General features: G+C 40.8%; 1 protein-coding gene across 1 annotated transcript in view; it reads right to left on the reverse strand.

The window, feature by feature from the left end:
- Window positions 1–15,131, reverse strand: part of MCM8 (minichromosome maintenance 8 homologous recombination repair factor) — a 465,182-nt gene that overhangs the window by 90,184 nt on the left and 359,867 nt on the right. Inside the window, exon 18 of the mRNA XM_053712690.1 lies at window positions 14,036–14,225. Coding sequence (XP_053568665.1) covers window positions 14,036–14,225 — 190 coding nt within the window. The remainder of the gene's footprint in view (window positions 1–14,035; window positions 14,226–15,131) is intronic.

A 15,131-nucleotide genomic window follows, 5' to 3' on the forward strand; every position in this document is an offset into this window, starting at 1 on the left:
CATGGCGAATTATGGGTTTCAACCATCCTTGTTGCCCGATTCATTCATGTCTCAGAGTATTCCGGCTTTGGAGAAGCATCTCCGGCAACTCCGCTCCACGTGGGTGCAGATTAAGGATTGCCTTCATCGTTCTATGCAGCGCCAAAAGTTCCAGGCTGATCGTAGGCGTCTCCCCGCACTTTCCTACCTGGTTGGTGAGAGAGTTTGGCTGTCCTCCCGCAACTTGAACCTTCGTGTGCCTTCCAATAAATTGGCTCCCCGTTATGTTGGCCCTTTTCGAATACTCCGACGGGTTAATCCTGTGGCTTATGCTCTTGACCTTCCTCCTGCTATGCACATCTCCAATGTTTTTCATGTCTCCCTCTTGAAACCATTGGTTTGTAATCGGTTTACCACTGTGTTGCCTCGTCCCCGTCCTATCCTTGTTGACAACCATGAGGAGTATGAGGTCAGCAGCATTATTGACTCTAGTATGTCCAGGGGCCGTGTACAGTATTTGGCTCACTGGAGCGGCTACGGTCCGGAGGAGCGTTCTTGGGTTCCCTCCTCTGATGTTCATGCTCCTGCCCTCCTCCGTGCCTTCCATGCCTGTTTCCCCAATAAGCCTTTTGTCCTCCTGCGGGGAGGGGTCGTTGAGGGGAGGGTACTGTTAGGGTTTTTTCCCTGTTGTGTTTGCCATGTGCTGCTGGCAGCCATTTTACTCACCTCTCTTCCTGTCTTGGTGCATTGTGGGGGATGCTGCTCATTGCCTGCACTTCCTTTTATGGCCAGACTGTTGTGCATCATCCATGTGAGACAGGATGCGGTCTCAGAATTGTGATGTTATCACTTACTATTTAAAGGGCCTCTGTTCAGTATGCTTTGCCCTTGCGTTGTCTCAGACCTGTTTGTGAGAGCTCCTGTGCTTTACCTGGCTGCCTGACGTCCTTCCTGGTTCCTGATCCCTGGCTTGTTCCTGACTCTGCTGTTTTCCTTGTTCCTGATTCCGGCTCGTCTGACTATTCACTTTGGCTCCTTACTCGGCTCGTCAGACTACCAGCTCTGGTTTTGACTCCTGGCTTGTTATTTGACTTGTGGACTTTTTATTATTTTTGCTATTAATAAAGGTGTGATTATTTTTGCACTTCTTGTCTCAGTCTGATTCCTGGCACCCTGACATGATCTAACCACCAAGTCAGAGAAAGTCGAACATTGGGATTTAAGGATATTAATTGTGATATCCTTCTATAATCCCTGTACCATTGGTTCAGCATACAAAGCTGGAGAGGTCTCATGTGAAAACGAGCAAAGGGGATCGCGTCCGATGCTGCAGTGATGAGACCTAAAACTTCCATGCACATAGCTACTGAAGGGAATGACTGAGACTGAAGGTTCCGACAGGCTGCAACCAATTTCAAACGTCTCTTGTCTGTTAGAGACAAAGTCATGGTCAATGAATCTATCTGGAAACCTAAAAAGGTTACCTTTGTCTGAGGAATCAAAGAACTTTTTGGTAAATTGATTCTCCAACCATGTCTTCAAAGAAACAACACTAGTTGATTCGTGTGAGATTCTGCAGAACGTAAAGACTGAGCGAGTACCAAGATATCGTCCAAATAAGGAAATACCGCAATACCCCGCTCTCTGATTACAGAGAGTAGGGCACCTAGAACCTTTGAAAAGATTCTCTGAGCTTTTGCTAGACAAAAAGGAAGAGCAACAAATTGGTAATGCTCGTCTAGAAAAGAGAATCTCAGGAACTGATAGTGATCTGGATGAATCGGAATATGAAGATATGCATCCTGTAAGTCTATTGTGGACATATAATGCCCTTGCTGAACAAAATGCAGAATAGTCCTTATAGTTACCATTTTGAAAGTTGGTACTCTTACATATCGATTCAAAATCTTTAGATCCAAAACTGGTCTGAATTAATTTTATTTCTTTGGGACAATTAATAGATTTGAATAAAACCCCAGATCCTGTTCCTGAAACGGAACTGGCATGATTACCCCTGATAACTGCAGGTCTGAAACACACTTGAGGAAAGCCTGAGCTTTTATTGGGTTTGCCAGAATGCGTGAGAGAAAAAATCTTCTCACAGGCAGTCTTACTCTGAATCCTATTCTGTACCCCTGAGAGACAATACTCTGAATCCAATGATTTTGGACTGAATTGATCTAAACAACTTTGACAAATTTTAATCTGCCCCTTACCAGCTGAGCTGGAATGAGGGCTGCACCTTCATGCGGACTTGGGGGCTGGTTTTGATCTCTTAAATAGCTTGGATTTATTTCAATTTGAAGAAGGCTTCCAATTGGAAGCAGATTCCTTGGGAGAAGAATTCGTTTTCTGTTCCTTATTTTGTTGAAAAGGAACGAAAACGGTTAGAAGCTTTAGATTTACCTTTAGGGCTTTTATCCTGAGGCAAAAAAACTCCTTTCCCCCCAGTGAAAGTTGAAATTATTGAATCCAACTGAGAACCAAATAATTTAATACCTTGGAAAGAAAGAGATAGCAATCTGGACTTAGAAGTCATATCAGCATTCCAAGATTTGAGCCACAAAGCTCTTCTAGCTAAAATAGCTAAAGACATAGATTTAACATCAATTTTGACAATATAAAAAATGGCATCACTAATGAAATTATTAGCATGATGAATCAACTTAACAATGCTAGTGTACTTCTAGCGCCACCTACACTCCACATATTAAAATCATTTTGAACTACCTAGGAAGGAGGTAGTTTAAGAGGTTGGCAACGTGGGCTAAGTCCAGCGCTCCACTTCACTGTTTTATACAATTACTTCAACTTAACAATGCTAGACAAATCATGATCCGATACATGTTGCGCTAAAGTTTCCAACCAAAAAGTTGAAGCAGCTGCAACATCAGCCAAAGAAATTGCAGGCCTAAGAAGATGACCTGAATATAAATAGGCTTTCCTTAGATAAGATTCAAGTTTCCTATCTAAAGAATCTTTAAAAGAAGTACTATCTTCCGTAGGAATAGTAGTACGTTTATTAAGAGTAGATATAGCCCCATCAACTTTGGGGATCTTTTCCCAAAACTTCAATCTAACTGCTGGCAAAGGATACCATTTTTTAAACCTTGAAGAAGGAATAAAAGAAGTACCAGGCCTATTCCATTCCTTAGAAATCATATCAGAAATAGCATCAGGAACTGGAAAAACCTCTGGAATAACCACAGGAGGTTTAAAACAGAATTTAAATGTTTACTAGTTTTAATATCAAGAGGACTAGTTTCCTCCATATCTAATGTAATCAACACTTCTTTTAACAAAGAACGAATATACTCCATTTTAAATAAATAAGAGGATTTGTCAGTGTCATAATCTGAGGCAGGATCTTCTGAATCAGATATATCCTCATCAGAGAAGGATAATTCAGTATGTTGCTGGTCATTTGAAATTTCATCAACCTTATGAGAAGTTTTAAAAGACCTTTTATGTTTATTAGAAGGCAGATTGGCAGATAAAGCCTTCTGAATAGAATCAGAAATAAATTATTTTAAATTTACAGGTATATATTGTGCATTAGATGTTGAGGGAACAGCAACAGGTAATGAACTACTACTTATGGATACATTCTCTGCATATAAAAGTTTATCATGACAACTATTACAAACCACAGCTGGAGGTATAACCTCCACAAGTTTACAACAAATGCACTTAGCTTTGGTAGAACTGTTATCAGGCCGCAGGGTTCCTACAGTGATTTCTGAGAAAAAAACAACATATAAAGCAAAATTATAAATTTCCTTATATGGCAGTTTCAGGAATGGAAAAAAATGCAAACAGCATAACCCTCTGACATAGAAAAAAGGCAGGAGGCAAAAAAAGAATGGGGTCTTAAATAATGAAAATATTTGGCGCTAAGTATGATGCACAACAAACAGAAAAAATATTTTTTGCCGCCAAAAACGTCCGGAAACGACACACTCGCGTCATAGATGACGCAACCTTGTGACAGGACCCGGCATCAACTAAGACGTCGGAAATGACGAATTTGCATCAACGAATGTAACTTTGCGCCAAAAAAATCTCGCGCCAAGAATGACGCAATAAACTTTAGCATTTTGCGTCTTTGCAAGCCTAATTCTGCCAGCGAATTTGAAAATGACAGTCAATTGAAAAAAAGACTATACCCCAGGTAAGAAATACATTTTTCTAAAAAATGCATTTCCCAGATATGAAACTGACAGTCTGCAAAAGGAAATATACTGAAACCTGAATCATGGCAAATATAAGTGCAATACATATATTTAGAACTTTATATAAATACATAAAGTGCCAAACCATATCTGAGAGTGTCTTAAGTAATGAAAACATACTTACCAAAAGACACCCATCCACATATAGCAGATAGCCAAACCAGTACTGAAACAGTTATCAGTAGAGGTAATGAAATATGAGAGTATATCGTCAATCTGAAAAGGGAGGGGAGGTAGGAGATGAATCTCTACGACCGATAACAGAGAACCTATGAAATAGATCCCCGTGAGGAAAAGTATTGCATTCAATAGGTGATACTCCCTTCACATCCCTCTGACATTCACTGTACTCGGAGAGGAAACGGGCTTCAAAATGCTGAGAAGCGCATAACAACGTAGAAATCTTAGCACAAACTTACTTCACCACCTCCATAGGAGGCAAAGTTTGTAAAACTGAATTGTGGGTGTGGTGAGGGGTGTATTTATAGGCATTTTGAGGTTTGGGAAACTTTGCCCCTCCTGGTAGGATTGTATATCCCATACGTCACTAGCTCATGGACTCTTGCCAATTACATGAAAGAAAGTGGCCCTCTTGGTCAGAGTGGAAACTGCTCCCTCCACTTTAGGAACCATCTGCCAAGATTCCATAATAGAATCAGTAATAGGAAACATCTTCCTAAAAATTGGAGAAGGGGAAAAAGGAATCCCAGGCTTCTCCCATTCTCGTGCAATAATATCTGAAACACCATCTGGTATAGGAAAAACTTCCCCCGAGGAAGGGAAATAAAAAAACTTATTAAGTTTACTAGATTTCTTAGGAATAACCATGACTGAGGCCTCAGTCATCCAAGGTAGCCAAAACCTCCTTGAGTAACAAACGGAGGTGCTCCAGCTTAAACCTAAATGAAACAACCTCAGGTTCAGAAGAAGGATTTACACTATCAGAATCCGAGATCTCACCCTCAGATGCTACTGAAGTATCTTCATCCTCAGACTTATGAGAACACTAGACACAATTGCAACAGAATCATAAACCTTATACTTCCTCTTGCGCTTCCCCTGTAACATAGTAAAAGCAGACAAAGCCTCAGATACTGCTGAGGATATATGGGTAGCCATATCCTGCAAGGAAAAACCAACCTCACACGAAACACAGGGCACTGCAGAAGAACGGGACATATGAGGAGAAAGCTGCAGATTAGCCTGAACAGGAGACTCCTGAACAACATCTGCCCTAGACAATGATGGCTCCGAATCAAAAAGTCTATGCTTGTAATCTAATGTTCTCTCAATACAAGAGGAACAAAAAGGGATAGGAGGCTCAACATTAGAATTTAAACAGAGAGAACAAGCAACAGCTTGCAGGGCCTCTTAGTCCATCTTATTCCAAAGGAAAAAAACCTTCAAATCAGAATTTTAATGAAACAAAAAAAACGTTACTGTCCCTTTAAATTTTTAAAGACATTTTTTTTTAAACTAGAAAATCCTTAAATAAACTGCACAATAAATATTGCAGCAACAATTTTTCACAAAATGAATGCAAAAACATAATTTATGCTTACCTAATAAATTTATTTCTCTTGTAGTGTATCCAGTCCACGGATCATCCATTACTTATGGGATATTCTCCTTCCCAACAGGAAGTTGCAAGAGGATCACCCACAGCAGAGCTGCTATATAGCTCCTCCCCTAACTGTCATATCCAGTCATTCGACCGAAAACAAACAGAGAAAGGAGAAACCATAGGATGCAGTGGTGACTGTAGTTTAATTAAAATTTAGACCTGTCTTAAAAGGACAGGGCGGGCCGTGGACTGGATACACTACAAGAGAAATAAATTTATCAGGTAAGCATAAATTATGTTTTCTCTTGTTAAGTGTATCCAGTCCACGGATCATCCATTACTTATGGGATACCAATACCAAAGCTAAAGTACACGGATGATGGGAGGGACAAGGCAGGATTAAGCGGAAGGAACCACTGCCTGAAGAACCTTTCTCCCAAAAACATCCTCCGAAGAAGCAAAAGTATCAAATTTGTAAAATTTGGAAAAAGTGTGAAGCGAAGACCAAGTCGCGGCCTTGCAAATCTGTTCAACAGAGGCCTCATTTTTAAAGGCCCAGGTGGAAGCCACAGCTCTAGTAGAATGAGCTGTAATCCTTTCAGGGGACTGCTGTCCAACAGTCTCATAGGCTAGGCGTATTATGCTCCGAAGCCAAAAGGAAAGAGAGGTTGCCAAAGCTTTTTGACCTCTCCTCTGTCCAGAGTAAACGACAAACAGGGTAGATGTTTGACGAAAATCTTTAGTAGCTTGTAAGTAAAACTTCAAGGCACGGACTACGTCCAGATTATGTAAAAGACGTTCCTTCTTTGAAGAAGGATTAGGACAGAATGATGGAACAACAATCTCTTGATTGATATCCTTGTTAGAAACCACCTTAGGTAAAAACCCAGGTTTGGTACGCAGGACTACCTTATCTGCATGAAAAATCAGATAAGGAGAATCACATTGTAAGGCAGATAGCTCAGAGACTCTCTGAGCCGAGGAAATAGCCATCAAAAACAGAACTTTCCAAGATAAAAGTTTAATATCAATGGAATGAAGGGGTTCCAACGGAACTCCTTGAAGAACTTTAGGAACCAAGTTTAAGCTCCACGGGGGAGCAACAGGTTTAAACACAGGCTTAATTCTAACCAAAGCCTGGCAAAATGCCTGGACGTCTGGAACCTCTGCCAGACGCTTGTGCAAAAGAATAGACAGAGCAGAAATCTGTCCCTTTAAGGAACTAGCTGATAATCCTTTGTCCAAGCCCTCTTGGAGAAAAGACAATATTCTAGGAATCCTAACCTTACTCCATGAGTAATTCTTGGATTCACACCAATAAAGATATTTACTCCATATCCTGTGGTAGATTTTCCTGGTAACAGGCTTTCGTGCCTGTATTAAAGTATCAATGACTGACTCGGAGAAGTCACGCTTTGATAGAATCAAGCGTTCAATCTCCATGCAGTCAGTCTCAGAGAAATTAGATTTGGATGATTGAAAGGACCTTGTATCAGAAGGTCCTGTCTTAGAGGCAGAGTCCATGGTGGAAAGGATGACATGTCCACTAGGTCTGCATACCAAGTCCTGCGTGGCCACGCAGGTGCTATCAGAATCACTGATGCTCTCTCCTGTTTGATTTTGGCAATCAGTCGATGGAGCAGAGGAAACGGTGGAAACACATAAGCCAGGTTGAAGAACCAAGGCGCTGCTAGAGCATCTATCAGCGTCGCTTCTGGGTCCCTCGACCTGGATCCGTAACAAGGAAGCTTGGCGTTCTGGCGAGACGTCATGAGATCCAACTCTGGTTTGCCCCAACGATGAATCAACTGAGCAAACACCTCCGGATGGAGTTCCCACTCCCCCGGATGGAAAGTCTGACGACTTAGAAAATCCGCCTCCCAGTTCTCCACGCCTGGGATATGGATTGCTGACAGGTGGCAAGAGTGGTACTCTGCCCAGCGAATTATATTTGAGACTTCTAACATCACTAGGGAACTCCTGGTTCCCCCTTGATGGTTGATGTAAGCCACAGTCGTGATGTTGTCCGACTGAAATCTGATGAACCTCAGTGTTGCTAACTGAGGCCAAGCCAGAAGAGCATTGAATATCGCTCTTAACTCCAGAATATTTATTGGAAGGAGTTTCTCCTCCTGAGTCCACGATCCCTGTGCCTTCAGGGAATTCCAGACTGCACCCCAACCTAGAAGGCTGGCATCTGTTGTTACAATTGTCCAATCTGGCCTGAGAAAGGTCATACCCTTGGACAGGTGTACCCGAGACAAGCACCAGAGAAGAGAATCTCTGGTCTCTTGATCCAGATTTAGCAGAGGGGACAAATCTGTGTAATCCCCATTCCACTGACTCAGCATGCATAATTGCAGCGGTCTGAGACGAAGGCGCGCAAATGGCACTATGTCCATTGCCGCTACCATTAAGCCGATTACCTCCATACACTGAGCTACCGAAGGGCGCGGAATGGAGTGAAGAACACGGCAAGCATTAGAAGTTTTGATAACCTGGACTCCGTCAGGTAAATTTTCATTTCTACAGAATCTATAAGAGTCCCTAAGGAGGAGACTCTTGTGAGTGGGGATAGAGAACTCTTTTCCTCGTTCACTTTCCACCCGTGCGACCTCAGAAATGCCAGAACTATCTCTGTATGAGACTTGGCAACTTGAAAGCTTGACGCGTGTATCAGGATGTCGTCTAGACACAGAGCCACTGCTATGCCTCGCGGTCTTAGAACCGCCAGAAGTGAGCCCAGAACCTTTCTAAACATTCTCGGGGCTGTAGCCAACCCGAAGGGAAGAGCTACAAATTGGTAATGCCTGTCTAGAAAGGCAAACCTTAGAAACCGATGATGATCTTTGTGAATCGGTATGTGAAGGTAGGCATCCTTTAAGTCCACTGTGGTCATGTACTGACCTTCTTGGATCATGGGTAGGATGGTCCGAATAGTTTCCATTTTGAAAGACGGAACTCTGAGGAATTTGTTTAAGATCTTTAGATCCAAAATTGGTCTGAAGGTTCCCTCTTTTTTGGGAACCACAAACAGATTTGAATAAAAACCCTGTCCTTGTTCCGTCCGCGGAACTGGATGGATCACTCCCATAACTAGGAGGTCTTGCACACAGCGTAGGAATGCCTCTTTCTTTATCTGATTTGCAGATAGCCTTGAAAGATGAAATCTCCCTTGTGGAGGGGAAGCTTTGAAGTCCAGAAGATATCCCTGAGATATGATCTCTAACGCCCAGGGATCCTGAACATCTCTTGCCCACGCCTGGGCGAAGAGAGAAAGTCTGCCCCCTACTAGATCCGTCGCCGGATAGGGGGCCGTTCCTTCATGCTGTCTTAGAGGCAGCAGCAGGCTTTCTGGCCTGCTTGCCTTTGTTCCAGGACTGGTTAGGTTTCCAGGTCTGCTTAGATTGAGCAAAAGTTCCCTCTTGTTTTGAAGCGGAGGAAGTTGATGCTGCACCTTGAAATGTCAAAAGGCACGAAAATTAGACTGTTTATGCTTTGCTTTGGCCCTGTCCTGAGGAAGGGTGTGACCCTTACCTCCAGTAATGTCAGCAATAATTTCCTTCAAACCAGGCCCGAATAAGGTCTGCCCCTTGAAAGGAATGTTGAGTAATTTAGACTTCGAAGTCACGTCAGCTGACCAGGATTTAAGCCATAGCGCCCTACGCACTTGGATGGCGAATCCGGAATTCTTAGCCGTTAGTTTAGTCAAATGAACAATGGCATCAGAAACAAATGAGCTAGCTAGCTTAAGTGTTCTAAGCTTGTCAATTTCAGTCAATGGACTGAACTGTGTTACAGTCATTCAGAGCAGCTAATACCTCCCCAAGCAACACACAGAGGTTCTCAAGCTTAAATTTAAAATTAGAAATCTCTGAATCAGGATTCCCCGAATCAGAGATGTCACCCACAGACTGAAGCTCTCCGTCCTCATGATCTGCATATTATGACGCAGTATCAGACATGGCCCTTACAGCATCTGCGCGCTCTGTATTTCTCCTAACCCCAGAGCAATCGCGCTTGCCTCTTAATTCAGGCAACCTGGATAATACCTCTGACAGGGTATTATTCATGATTGCAGCCATGTCCTGCAAGGTAATCGCTATGGGCGTCCCTGATGTAATTGGCGCCATATTAGCTAGCATCCACTGAGCGGGAGGCGAAAGGTCTGACACGTGGGGAGAGTTAGTCGGCATAACTTCCCCCTCGTCAGAATCTTCTGGTGATATTTCTTTTATAGTTAAAGACTGATCTTTACTGTTTAAGGTGAAATCAATACATTTAGTACACATTCTCCTATGGGGCTCCACCATGGCTTTCAAACATAATGAACAAGTAGTTTCCTCTGTGTCAGACATGTTTAAACAGACTAGCAATGAGACTAGCAAGCTTGGAAAACACTTTAAACAAGTTTACAAGCAATATAAAAAACGTTACTGCACCTTTAAGAAACACAAATTTTGTCAAAATTTGAAATAACAGTGAAAAAAGGCAGTTACACTAACAAAATTTTTTACAGTGTATGTAACAAGTTAGCAGAGCATTGCACCCACTTGCAAATGGATGATTAACCCCTTAATACCCAAAAAATAATAAAAGACAAAAACGTTTTTTTTTCTTTTTCTTTTTTTTTTTTCAAACAGTCACAACAACTGCCACAGCTCTACTGTGGCTTTTTACCTCCCTCAAAAACGACTTTGAAGCCTTTTGAGCCCTCCAGAGATGTCCTGGATCATGCAGGAAGAAGCTGGATGTCTGTGTCTGTAATTTTTGCTGTGCAAAAAAAACGGCAAAATAGGCCCCTCCCACTCATATTACAACAGTGGAAAGCCTAAGGAAACTGTTTCTAGGCCAAATTCAAGCCAGCCATGTGGAAAAAAACTAGGCCCCAATAAGTTTTATCACCAAATACATATAAAAACGATTAAACATGTCAGCAAACGTTTTATATTACATTTTTATAAGAGTATGCATCTCTATTAATAAGCCTGATACCAGTCGCTCTCACTGCATTTAAGGCTTTACTTAAATTAGTTCGGTATCAGCAGCATTTTCTAGCAAATTCCATCCCTAGAAAAATATTAACTGCACATACCTTATTGCAGGAAAACCTGAACGCCATTCCCTCTCTGAAGTCACCTCACTCCTCAGAATATGTGAGAACAGCCATGGATCTTAGTTACTTCTGCTAAGATCAAAGAAAACGCAAGCAGATTCTTCTTCTAAATACTGCCTGAGATAAACAGTACACTCCGGCACCATTTAAAAATAACAAACTTTTGATTGAAGAATAAACTAAGTATAAAACACCACACTCCTCTTACGACCTCCATCTTGGTTGAGGCTTGCAAGAGAATGACTGGATATGACAGTTAGGGGAGGAGCTATATAGCAGCTCTGCTGTGGGTGATCCTCTTGCAACTTCCTGTTGGGAAGGAGAATATCCCATAAGTAATGGATGATCCGTGGACTGGATACACTTAACAAGAGAAAAGAGACACAGACGTTATAGTCCCTGAAATTCAGACAGACATTTAAATATAAACAGAGCAACAGCCCCACAAAATAAACAACAGGCAACCTCCACACCTCAGCAAGCTCTGCTGAGATGCCTACCTGATCTCCTTGCTGCCAGAAACAAAGTCAGAAAATGATCCGGACCCCCATACAGCCGCACCGATGAGAACGCTGAACCACCTCTGAGGAGCTATGCAACAGAGCTGCAACATCCAGGAACAACAGGAAACAGCTAAAAGGGCGCCAAAAACGTCCTTGCTATCTGAGATAAGCATGCCTATTGTGGGCGTGGCCTAACAATCCTCCCGGTAGCCATTAATACACAAACAAGAAACATGTATACCAAAGTGAAAACATAATAAACTGAGCCAAACATCCCCAGTGCCTGCAAAACTGCCATACAATAACCCGTTAACCTAGAAGGCTGATTGTATATTTAGACATAATTAACTGTCAAAGTGCCAAATTTTCCTATATCAAAACAGGAAAAGAAATAGGCACTTGCCTCAAAAATCTGTCCAGCAGCAGGACAGCTCACTTGGTATGAGAGGGGCTTCCTACCTCACATGGACCTGTGGAAAAAAGAAAAGGCTGAGTAAACTTACTAAAACTTTCAACCAAAGGCAGCATGAAATTACTTGGGAGGCCCAGTGGGGATTATACCCCACAAGTTCTCAAATGCTTAAAAGCCACCACTTGCTCTACTGAAGAGACTGACATGGACTACGGCTAAACCCCAAAGAAAACCAGAGCAAACTTGCTCTGCTTAAAAAATAAACTCTTGATTGAAGAATCAGACACCTATCTTTATCCCTCCTTGCAACTGATACAAGCAAAGAGAATGACTAGGGATTGTGGGTAGGGGGAGTGGTATTTAACAGCTTTTGCTGTGGTGCTCTTTGCCACCTCCTGCTGGTCAGGAGTGATATTCCCAACAGTAATTAAGATGATCAGTGGACTCACTGTGTCATTAGAAAGAAAAGATAGGCCCTGCTCAGTAATAGGTTTCAGTGGTAACAGGTGTTCAGGCTCATTACATGGTGGATGCTACATTATCGTGTGCATCCTTTGCTCTATAGAAACAAGGACATGATAAAAAAAAAATATAGAAAAACAAACTTCAGTGTCAAATTTTGGCAATGAAATGGATCATGAACAGCAGACATATAATCAACTAGTAATTGTCACTAAATGACACCAGTTCTGAGAAGCAAATTATTATTTGCCAGACATGAACCAGAATAATTGCTTCCTGGTTTTACCATATGATCTTTTTAATAACGCAAAAAGAGCATACCATCTGGATGAAATACACTAGGGAGAGCGTGCACAGAATCACATCGCCATCTAATGTGACTGATTGGGATGATTTGGCTTTAGAAATGTGATTCCACATATAAATGAGGATTGTAGAGATCGCTTATAGATGTCACACTACCCAATTATGGATGGGGGAGATTTCCTTCAGTTACTTCCCAACTTATGGTTTATATAAGCTAAAGCAGACATAGAATTACAATTATTTCATGCTACTACTTCCTTTGAAGCTGAAAATATACTGTACTTAAAAGACAATATTCAGCTATAAAATGGATTTACTGGATTTTTACAGATGCAAAATTAATTGCCATTATGTAGTCTGTAAATATTCACTGCCAAAGCAGAGAGACAAGGAGCTGCTGCAGAATAATCTCCCACCACTATATCCTACTAGTACACAGCTGATTCCCTGCAGAAGAACAGTGTTTGATTGCTTAGGTACTGCCTAACATTAACTGCATGCAGGAAGTAAACATAAAACAGAATTGTACACAATGTACAGGCTTTGTGCCTTGGGGACACAACAAAAATATACAATAAAATCATGGTTGATATGCAGAGTACCCAGAGTCAGTGAGGAGTTTGAATGGTATGAGAGGTATGTATAATATAGAGAATGTGGGAACAGAAGTGCCATCCAGTAGGATGCATTAATTTCCCATAGCCAAAATAGAAATCTAAGAAACTTCCTGACACTCACATTTCCTTGTTAATCACGAGCATAATACCTGTATGTCCACAAGTGAAGAACAGAATATGGCTACAGTCCATTTAAAAAGAGTGAGTTGTGAACCCATGAAGTACAGGGGATGGTACAGAGAGGTTCCACATTCTTCTTGTGTAAAATATATATTTCTGACTCCAGGTAGATATAAAGCTAAGTAGCCTATGGTCAGGAATATCATAGAAAAATAGCTCAGCATTACTGAAAAAAATCAATTAACCTGCTTCATATATTTATCTTTGTCTGGATTAGGTTCAGGGGGATTTCTGACCACATTGGAATTTTGGCTTCAATTTCCAAAGTAGGTCAGGCTTCTAAATAAAGGCAGGGAGTCATAGTTAACAGTCTTAATGTGATCAAGAACAGAAACAATTTATCTCTGGCTATACATGGAAAACATGTTAATAAACAATTGCACATGTTGGTGTAGAATTTTACAACAACCAATTGTCTTCAAAATAAGTATGAAAAATAATGTAGCTTCAATCAATTACTGCAGTGTCTAATAAGATACAGGTTTTAGGGTTTGGATCTCCTCTATATAGAATTTTAGCTGTGTCAATATAATGCATCATCAACATTAAACCATTTTTAGAAATATGCCATCATACTGTGTGTATTTTGGCCTAATCTTACTGATGCCTAATTATGGTTTAGGCCCAAGAAAATCTAAACATCATAGTATTCAAATAATTGTACCTGGATTTGTACTTCATTTGCAATTTGTCTAAGTTGTTGAAACTCAAATAGATTGTTATAGGTTCTTTCCGCAATTCTGTTGAGAGCAGAAACAAATTTCTTTGCTTGTGATCGATTACTCATGCCAGATCCATGCTGAGATCTATTAAAGTCCAACTTTCCAAACTCATCTGAGTATGTCCCAAGCAAGCTATTGAAGGTAAAAAAAAAAAAAAGGTCAATTTACATTATTAGCAACATTTTTCAAATGTTTAAAATCAAATGTATCTTCTGTAAATGTACAACAAAATTACACATCACATTCTCACAAATCTACTTTCCCGTTTGACTAAACAGATCAGTAATGTTAGCGATATTTTAGATGCAGTTAAATTCCATCTTTTCACTGTAGCGCTAAAATTCAAATTCCTCGCACTCCGACCACCCACTTCAAAAGTAATTTTTTAGTTAAGCTAACAGTTTGAACTTTTCTCCAATCAGTGCTCTATTGTTGTAGCTAGAGCACAGAATGGAGAATATTTCAAACCGTTAGCCCAACAAGAATATTACTGAAGTGGGTGACCGGAGCGTGAGGTATTTGAATTTCAGCTCTATATTAAAAAGTAAGTATAGCGCATCTTCATTACAACTGATGAATTAAACTCCAACTAATTTTATGGAATTTTGCGGCGCTATACAAATAAATAACTATAACAACTAAAATATCACTAACATTCCAGATCTGTTTAGACAAAGGGGAAAGTTTACCATCACTTTAAATATGAAGATATATATATATAAATACATATTTCATAAGGCTTGTCACATGATGGAAGGCCAAATCTGAACTTAACTGATTATATTACATGTTAATTTGGTCTAAGTACTGCTACACAGAAGCAGGGACTAGGTTTGGCAATGGTAGCTTCAGTTGGGAAAATAAATGGACATTAACCCCTTAATGACCACAGCACTTTTCCATTTTCTGTCTGTTTGGGACCAAGTCTATTTTTACATTTTTGCGGTGTTTGTGTTTAGCTGTAATTTTCCTCTTGCTCATTTACTGTACCCACACATATTATATACCGTTTTTCTCGCCATTAAATGGACTTTCTAA

The sequence above is a fragment of the Bombina bombina genome, chromosome 4 (genome assembly GCF_027579735.1).
Source record: "Bombina bombina isolate aBomBom1 chromosome 4, aBomBom1.pri, whole genome shotgun sequence".
Lineage (NCBI taxonomy): Eukaryota > Metazoa > Chordata > Amphibia > Anura > Bombinatoridae > Bombina > Bombina bombina.